The sequence below is a fragment of the Priapulus caudatus genome, unplaced genomic scaffold (genome assembly GCF_000485595.1).
Source record: "Priapulus caudatus unplaced genomic scaffold, Priapulus_caudatus-5.0.1 Scaffold72, whole genome shotgun sequence".
Lineage (NCBI taxonomy): Eukaryota > Metazoa > Priapulida > Priapulimorpha > Priapulimorphida > Priapulidae > Priapulus > Priapulus caudatus.
Window position 1 is genome coordinate 460,682 of NW_014577133.1, and position 9,459 is coordinate 470,140.

General features: G+C 44.1%; 2 protein-coding genes across 3 annotated transcripts in view; both read left to right on the forward strand.

Moving 5' to 3' along the window:
- LOC106821417 (roundabout homolog 2-like) overlaps positions 1 to 20 on the forward strand; it is a 71,888-nt gene extending 71,868 nt beyond the window's left edge. Inside the window, exon 23 of the mRNA XM_014826205.1 lies at positions 4 to 20. Coding sequence (XP_014681691.1) covers positions 4 to 20 — 17 coding nt within the window. The remainder of the gene's footprint in view (positions 1 to 3) is intronic.
- A 44-nt stretch (positions 21 to 64) lies between these two features.
- On the forward strand, positions 65 to 5,771 carry LOC106821430 (putative uncharacterized protein DDB_G0291608). 2 transcript variants are annotated; one of them, XM_014826226.1, is made up of 6 exons: positions 65 to 324; positions 668 to 859; positions 1,688 to 1,945; positions 2,991 to 3,092; positions 3,933 to 4,075; positions 4,476 to 5,771. In XM_014826226.1, exons 1-6 carry the CDS (start codon positions 114 to 116, stop codon positions 4,488 to 4,490), a joined length of 921 nt encoding a protein of 306 aa, XP_014681712.1. In that variant the 5' UTR covers positions 65 to 113; the 3' UTR covers positions 4,491 to 5,771. The 2 variants fall into 2 exon arrangements, with proteins under 2 accessions (XP_014681712.1, XP_014681713.1); XM_014826227.1 differs by having other exon boundaries at positions 1,730 to 1,945.
- The last annotated feature ends 3,688 nt before the right edge of the window (positions 5,772 to 9,459 follow it).

A 9,459-nucleotide genomic window follows, 5' to 3' on the forward strand; every position in this document is an offset into this window, starting at 1 on the left:
AAGGGAGAGATGCCTGCTGATACGACTTATCTCACGTACGGTCTTCGTCTTTGCTGCAGGATACGACGGCTGCATGGACCGCGGCATCCAGTCGTCTCTGCCCTCTATCGTCGATGCCTGCCCGCCGCACCCTGCCCGCGGCTCGAGTGCGCGAGAACGGGCCGCAGCTGAGCATCGGCTACCCGGCACGCGCGGCCGGGGCGACGCCGCAGCCGCGCGAGCGACGACGGAGACGGCGGGCTGTGCCGTCGTACGACGACGTGCTGAGCCGACACCCTCACTCACCGACGTCCAGCGTCGAGGGAGAGCTCGACCCCGTCACAGGTGCGTGCGAGAGAGAGAGAGAGAGTGTGTGTGTGTGGTGTGCGTGTGTGTGTGTCGTGCGTGTGTGTGTGTGTGCAGGTGTGTGTGTGTGTGCGTGCGTGCGTGCGTGCGTGCGTGCGTGAGTGTGTGTGTGTGTGCAGGTTTGTGTGTGCGGCGGTGCGTGCGTGCGTGCGTGGGTGTGTGTATAGGCGTGCGTGCGTGCGTGCGTGCGTGTGTGTGTGTGTGTGTGAGAGAGAGTGTGTGTATACACATGTATTAATGTATTATATATATACACACATCTCTTTATCTGTAATATAAACAATACCGCTGACACTGACCGCGCGCGGTGGCGTCGTTGCAGGCGGCATGATGGCGGAGTGGGCGAGTGTGACGGACGGTACTAACAGCTCAGGCACCAGCGCTCGCTCCAGCGCCGCCAGCTCCTCCGACGGATCGTTCTTCGACGAGGCGGACTTTGCGAGCGCAGTCGCACACGCCGCTGAGACGGCCGGCTACACTGTTGCCGGCAGCGTCATATCGGACCCGAACGGAGGTACGAGAAACCTACAGCGGTCCCCACTGCACCATCCTCTTGAGGGGGGTTTACCTTTCATGGTTGAGTCGTGAGAGTGGTAGAAGTAACCAGTGCGGTTTTATTTTTTTCAATTTACGTTGGAGCCGTGAATGGGAGGGTGGTTGAGTTAACTGGCGCGATTTTTTTTCGGGAAGGTTACTTGCTTTTTTTTAGTGGATTGAGTGGCATCAGTTATTCCCTACTTCCCTTGTGATGTAAACGGCATTAAGCTTCATATGGCTTTATCTCATAGCCATCAATACTGCAGTTTTCGTTGCTCTAGGCTATAAATTCGTTGCTAAGGGCGTATAAATTGTAAATTATAAATAATTCGCAGTGTAGGTCAGGCTATATAGACCATGCAAGAATATTTGCATACAGTAATGGGTGTGATTAATTTCCATACTGCATAAAACAAGGGATCAGTAACATACGACCTGCCAGTTTAATCTGTCCAGCCAGCCATTGCCTTTAACAAATTTGAAATAAATAGCCACGTATAAAAACCACTCATTTATTAATCGATAATATTTTAAACTTGCGAAGTTGGTACTGAAAAAATTATTATATCGATAAAATTACAAAGGAGAGTTTGGTGAGACGTCATTTATGATTATTTATTACTTTGAGTGTGTGATACGTGAGTATTTCTCCCTTTTCCTATCTATCCTAAAACTTGTGGCCCGCTACACGAAGGGGGCTTGTCTTTCCCTGACCTCTCTTAAAAAAGTTTGCCAAGCCAATGAACGTAACTTCATTCTAAAGCACGCACACGGTGTTGATCCATGAACATACCCTTGCTTCTAGATTCACGCAACCACGTTTCTCGTTCTCACTCGTCTGGAGCAGGTAGACAACAACAGCAGCAACAGCAGCAGCAGCAGCAGCAGCAGCAGCAGCAGCAGCAGCAGCAGCAGCAGCAGCACCAGCAGCAGCAGCAGCAGCAGATGCCACTGAGGCAGAGGTACCCGGCGAGGCCCGTGAGTCCCTACAGCACTGACAGCAACATGTCTGAGGTCGTGAAGCAGCGCTCATATCCCAAAGCACACCGGCGGAAGCATCCAGGTACATACAATGTTACCGGGAGTAATGTGTCGGCGGGTGGGCGGGCGGTCGAGCGGGAAGCTGGTGGGGGGAGCATCCGGGAGAGCACTCTCATTACAATGTAGTATCTCCGGTGATACGCTTTCTTTGAGGTGTCTCCCCTCTGTGTGGTGTCTCCATTGAGACACTGAGACAGCTCTCTGTGTGGTGTTTCCAATGAGACACGTACCCCCTGTGAGGTGTCTCCATTGAGACGCCCCTGCCTCATTTAATTCGCTGTACTGGCACGGCTATCGGTCCATAATGAGCGTGTTTGATTCAGGGCTAGAGCTCATTAACCGGCCCACTGGGCTAGCCGTGCAGCGTGCGCGCGTGTGCATGGCAACACCTACGTAAAAGAAAAACACCGGCTCCGTTTACGAACGCGCCTCGTCAATAATTGACGCAGCGATTTTAGTTGTAGCGTAGCAGGTACTGCGCCATTGCAAGCGCGTGCCGTCGCTTCAGTAAAATCCATTTATCAACTCATTCTGAAGGCCACCGGCATCAGCGAACTCATCCCGAGGAATGGAGGCGTTGCGCGAAAAAACGCAATATTCCGTGACATTAGCGCTTTAATGGACTCTCCCTAGAATTAGAAAAGGAGAGAGATACTTGAAGAAGAGGCTCGGGCGATGTAATCACACGCATCTTCACAGCGCGGGAACAACGCGCAGTTGTTGCGAGGGCAGAAGAGCGCTTCGCATAAAAGCCATATTATTATTATTTAATTGAGATATCCAACATCATTAAATGGAATATGAGAGGATTGCTTTAGCGTGTTCATGCAGCTCACTCACCAAGAGTGTGTAATAGAAACACACAATGTTACATATAATAGTCAGTATTCAGTTCCCTAACCTATATGAATATATATGAGATAGATATAGATATAGATATATAGATATGCAACATTAGATTCATCACAGATAATGTATGTAGTCCTTCGTCACTCAACACATTTGGAGTGTTGTTCTTCATGGGTTTTTCCTGTCATATTTTTATTGTGATTTTCTGTGTGTACCAGGTCACAATGCGAATGTTCCGGGTCTACCAAAGGCATCGACAGGGGAGAAGAGACAGCCAAACCCACGGAAACCCTCAAACCGACAGCTGGCATCAGACCCCGGTAGGGTAACCACTGAATCTTTGTTACATGATACACAGTTTAATGTCACTATACACTACTACGATGCACACAATCTTAAAACGATCATTGCGAGAATTTTGCTCAGAAAAACTAAATATAGCTGAATATAGACTCACCTGACAGCGAAAATATCACTGATTACACCAACATTCAAAACACCAATATTTTATGCTGTTATAGCATAGAAAAATTGATTTGACCACATCATACCAGCAATAAATTTTTTCGAGTCAGGACTTTCAAAAATCACAAATGGCGTCTCAAACAAGCGAACATAATTAAAACAAAGGGGCATCTATTTGTGTGTGATAAGTATTCTCGCTGGTGGTACGCAACGAGGATTTGATCAACTTCTCTCTCCGTCTTCGTTATAGTCCCTAGCACTTTTGAAGACTAATATTTATGAGGTTACAACTTACACTCTTGTTTGTGTTACGCTACTATGCACCTCTGTGTTTACATCTGACCAAAAATATCTCCGGTGCGATTTTTGCATTACTGTACTCTTGTTGACGTCTCGCGGTACCGCGAGAAAGTGCGAGACATGACAGCGAAAATCAACAAGAGAACGCAAAGTTGTAATCGTGCATGATTTTGTCTTTGCATGCGGTTCTAAGACATTTTATTGTTATTTCAAACAATTACTGTTACTCAAGCAACAACGGTAGGCATCATGAGAGTGAGAATAAACACTAAAAAACGCTGGAAAAAACTCGCAATCATCGCTTTAAATCGATCAAATAACGGTTCTATATAAAAAAAAAACGTGGAGAGGTCTTGGGTGAGATTGACTCATTTATTCATATTCTCTTTCGACAGATGATATCCCACCGTACACAAGACCTAACTTTCCTACTAGTCCACAATCTCACCCGCAGTCATCTGGCAGAAACGGCAGGGGGTCCGAGAGAGATTTCAACATAAGGGCCAATCCAATGGCATACAGGATGGAGCAACCAGAGGTATGCTGATCTACGGTCAATCTAACAGCACTCTGTAATTCTGTGAGATGTTAGGAGAGGAAAAGGTCTGTGAAAGGAAAAGGAAAAAATGTGCCATTTCCCAGTAACCAGTTAATTAAAATATTAATTTATCCGTTTTTTTTTTGGATTCCAGAAAATTAAAAATAGTACAATCCCTTGTCCCGAAAATAACTGTTCTTCGCTCCATTAGTAATTCGGCTTCGATAAAACCTTATTGAAATCTAATTAGAGTTCAGTGATTGGATTGCATATGTAATAGATGAATAAAGGTATGGCTGGCAACTAAAGTAATGTGCTAATAAAACTTCTCTCTGTCAGATTCGGTCAGTTAAATGTGTCAGATTCTCATGATAAAATTCCGGTCTGATTTCGTTCGCAGAATTCGGTCGTGTAAGACCCCCTCAGCCACGGACTGCATTCGCTGGTGGACTTATCTAAGGAAGATGATTCTCACCGAGTCAACTGTAAATACGACTGTACAGCATTGATTTGCGCTGCCCGTGACTGCCACTAGAGGTCGCTGCAGCTGCATGGAGGCACGTCGCCCATTAGCTGGTGCTGAAGTCGATGTGTGGATCATCGGTCACGGATCGTATGCTCCCATGAGTTTGACATGGCCGGCAGAGGGCGTTAGAATTTGAGAGTCTGTTGGGTATTGCAGACGACATCGAGGTGGTGGAGCCTGATGGTCAGCCTTGAGATGAGTCGTGTATATGTGTACCCGTGTGGCGGTGACAGACGACAGTATGTGTTTTAGTGTCTAATTTATTGCTTATTTTAGAAGTCTGCTTCGCGACTCGTTTTCGGCGCGGATATGAAACGTAGCGAGGCTTCCCGGATCGCGGGACTTCCTCGCCGAGTTTAGCCGTCATTGCGGTGGCGTGAGCGGGTCAGCGCCACTCGTAGGAAACCTGTGGGCGCGGACTGAGCGGCCTGTTTTATAATCAAACATCGTAAACTCTGGTAAACTCATCGTATATATATAAATAAATAAATATATATATATATATATATATGTATATTCTCGAACTTGTTGTTAGTCGCTTACACGGCGAGAGTGCATGGCGGCGGCATCTCTCTCTCTCTCTCTCTCTCTTTCGCACGAACTAGCGAACGGAGGAGATGGGGAATCATTTGCCCACATTTACATTTACCATGTTGGAAGCATCGCGTCGAAAGGCAACAACATTTGTTCTCGATTTTGTAGAAAGTGAAATGTGCTATAATTCTGTCACACTGACGCGTCAGTGACTTTAGCGGTGTAATATTTTTCTATAACGGACTATAACTAGTGTTTATTGTATCTCGGATTGTACTTCGATGTACGTCTCGGCATCAGTTACGGTCTATGTTAAGAGTTATAGTCCTGCATACGCCAGAATTGCTTCCATACATGTAAATTCCTGTAGTACTCTGTCGGTAATGCTTGAACCTTGATTCGGGGAAATGAAACCTAAAGCTTAGAAGCATCAACGTAGAATGACGAGAAGTATTTTGTACTTATACGTGGGATTTAGTCACAGGAAGATGTGTAAATAATGGCATTGTATGTTGTGTGAACGTCCAATCCTGTCTCGTCGGAGTGCTAACGTCAGCTGTGTACAGAGTAATAATCTTCAGCATAATTATGTGAAGTGTTAAATAAATATTTCTCAAACTTGTAACACCGTTTTAATCGGGTTTTCCTTGTTGATGTCTCAAATGTTTTTGTAGATATTAAAATCGCTTTCCTAGTAGTCCGGATGCAATATATTTCTACACGTCTAGAAAGAAAGTATATTCAGTTACTTTAAAGGCTCGATCGTATGTAAATGTTTTACTTACGAGGAATGATTACACTCAATGATGAAGAGCATGTTTAAACGTATAATCGAAGCAAAAGAAGGTGTCGTGCCTCGGCGTAGTAAAATTGGGAAGATTGCGATTAGGCACACCTAGCATTTTAAACGAGACATTGCGATAGAATTGTTTACATCAACATAATACTCGCTAATATTTACGCTGTGTGACCAACGAAATTGGACCGCTGTGTGACCAACGAAATTGGACAGATGATAGGCGTGCTAGGATGATATGGGGAAAACTAGACACCTTACATCTATTAACGGGATCCCTTCTTCTGTATCTCCTCATCTCCCATAATAAGCTCATTACTCTCTTCTAGTCTCTTCTTCCGCCACCTCCCCCAACGTTTCCTTCCCTCCGCATCCACCTCGATCTCTCCTATCTTCCTCCTCCTCCTCCTCCTCCTCCTCCTCCTCTTCCTCTTCTGGACCTTCTTCCGACTGCTCTTCCTCCACCCCTTCATTCTCTGCTCCCAAACTATAGTTGTGTGTTCTCCCAACTTTAAATGTGTAACTGGACCAAAATGTTGTTTCTGATGACAGATCTGGGCATACACGTACACAGATCTGGGCGTCATACTACCGCATAGTGCACGTGGGAATACTGAGCCTGGGCACCTTGTGTTTTTTATATGAGAAATCACTACCTGAAGCGTAAACAAATAATTTTCAACATTATAATACAATAATGTTACCTTAACAATAATAATTTCAGTACGGGACAATTCGCACAAAATACAATATATTAATTTTCGTATGGGTGATTCATTCATGTAGCAGATCGTCAGATTATACAATCGTCCCGAATGTTTGTCTGTATGCGCTGCAGGCCAAGATCATATTTCACGCATGTCATATAGGTCAGTTCACATTTTGTAGAAATTGTTCATTTGAAAATACGGATAATCACGAGTGGTTTGATGTGGGCGTTGCCCCGGGGAAAAACGCTTAGGGAAAACTTGCAGATGAAATTGTGTGACATGTATTTAATTAATTTTAAGGATAGAGTCGTAACAGAGAAACATGATGGGGTAAACCATATTGTGACAAAAACAGTTCGAATGATTTGGAGATAGTCATTTATCGTATCATATTGTTCGTGTGTGTGTCTGTATGTGGCATCTACTTTAACGTGTAAATTTAATGTGAATCCTTTCGGCAGATACTTGGAATGCGCGAACCCACACCATACGCGAACATTGAGATATTCGCGAATATGAGGCATAAATTAGCACGCACCCTCTGCACAAGTAACTTTTCATAAAGACTACACTCTTGAAGTAAAGAGCATGTACTCACGAGTAATGTGATGTGAAAATTGTTTGTGAGAGTGTCGCACGTTAACTATCATAAGCGACTTAGTCAGGAATAGATGGATGAGAAAAAATGTTGATTTCAATGACTCACTTCGATAATAATTATGAGGCGGCAAATCCTCTAAATCCTATAGAAAGTCAGAGTGTGTGTATCTATACTACTTGCTAACATAATTCACCTTTTTGCTAGAATGCTGTACTTAAAAAGAAGAAAACATACTAAGAATAACTTCTACAATAAGAAGATGCCACCTCCTGAAGGCATGCCACACTCAATATTAAATGCTTAACGTCGGCCCTACGTCATTTCGTTTAGGCGACAGGTCACCGACGTGTCCGTGACCCATCCCGGTACATTGGTATAGCAGGGGACCTTCCGCAGAGCAGTGCCAATACATTGAAGTAGCGAGGGTGCTATTTTCGATGCGCGCCTTCTGTAGGCATGCCACACTCCAGATTAAATGCTTAACGTCGGTCCTTCGCCATTTCCTTTGGGCGACAGGTCGCCGATGTATCCGTGCCCTATATATCTCAGCATATAGCGATTATCAGCAACACCGAATGAAATTATATGTACAGTTTTCGCTGCCGTTGGTCGGCGCTAGTGTCGCACACGAGACATAGTGTGCAGGCGACAGATATCCACATTCAAGTGTAGCCTCCACCGGGGGCCAAGGGCCCCGTTGGCGCAGTAATATACTGTGCAAGTGATGCAGCCTACTTTTATTTGCTGGAGGCGGTATAGCTTACAACCAAGGCTTACCACACCCTACTATATAGGAGGGTTTAGGCCCCCGCTATACAAATACTATATATGTGGCCTTGGGCCCCATCATACACTATTATTACAATTCTATATAGGGCCTAGATGGCCTTAGGCCCCTATCATACACTATTCTATTATTACAATACTATATAGGTGGCCTTAGGCCCCCGTCATACAAATACTATAATATATGTGGCTTTGGGCCCCCATCATACACTTTTATTACAATTCTATATAGGTAGCCTTAGGCACCCGTCATACAAATATAACGCCTGCAACACTATAACGTGATACTAATAACTTACCGAGGGCTGCGCTGGCGCTTGTCTTGTATTTTCCTATTTAATTCGATATCTATGCCTATGGGTAATACAATCGGCATATACCATGGTAACTTGTTTTAGCATTTCTAAAATACGTAAACAAAAAGAACTATTTTCGGTCGCGGAAGGGTTATTGTCGGAGTGAGCTGACGGGAGCTGGAGGCCACCGGCGGGGGACGAGGTGGCCTAAAGCCACACTTGGATGTGGATATCTCTCGCCTGCACATAGTGTATAATCGAAAACAAAACATATACATGTTTGTTAAGATTATACAGCTGTATTTAGCACACATTCAGGAGCGGATAGATGTGCAAAATGTTGATTACAATGATTCAGTCCAGTAATAGTGTGGCGGAAAACCCTCCAAACCTCCATAAACCGTACGATAGATTATGGTACGTGTCTGTGCGCATGCACGTTACACGTTATCTGCAAAAGAAAATCACATGTTGTTGTAATTATGACGGAAAGGACATAGTCTGTAATAGAGTTCTATAAAAGATTTTCTTGCCTCTCTTATATAATAAGAGGAATTTCTGAAAGAGGATCTTTTGCAATTTTCTGAACATCCCGATTCATTTTTCGTTGCCGTTGGTCGGTGTCAGTATCAAGTAGTAAACGATATATATTTGTCACCAGCACATCTCTCACGCTCTCACCAAAAAGAACTAAACGTACCAACGATAGGGGGAGGGGCGCGGAGGGTAGGGGATATAATATATATATATATAATTTTGTCGAAATTTTCAAAAAATACCAAATTATACACCTGTACTGAGCACATGCTCAAAAGTAATTAAATATGTAAAATGTTGATCCTATTATCGTGCGATAGATGATAGAGTCATGCTCATCTCGGTACATGCCTACTATCTCGTAAAAGAAATCAGGAGATGACATATTCAGGATTAGTTTTCTATGACGAGTGTAACATGCATTGTCTCTCTCACACTATACCTTACCATAGAGCTCTTACCATCCCGATTACTCGCAACGCCTAATTAAACTACGTACACATTTTGCTGCCGCTAGTCGGCGCTAGCGTCGCCAATGAGAAGTAGCGTGTGATAAAAACATATTCATACAATCGTTTTTTTAATTATACTATATTAT

Excerpts from the sequence above, each read along its gene's own strand:
- LOC106821430 (XM_014826226.1), top strand. The coding sequence starts at position 114 with ATGCCTGCCCGCCGCACCCTGCCCGCGGCTCGAGTGCGCGAGAACGGG. Across the intron at positions 860-1,687 it reads CATATCGGACCCGAACGGAG|ATTCACGCAACCACGTTTCT; the intron begins GTACGAGAAACC and ends CCTTGCTTCTAG. Across the intron at positions 3,093-3,932 it reads ACAGCTGGCATCAGACCCCG|ATGATATCCCACCGTACACA; the intron begins GTAGGGTAACCA and ends CTCTTTCGACAG.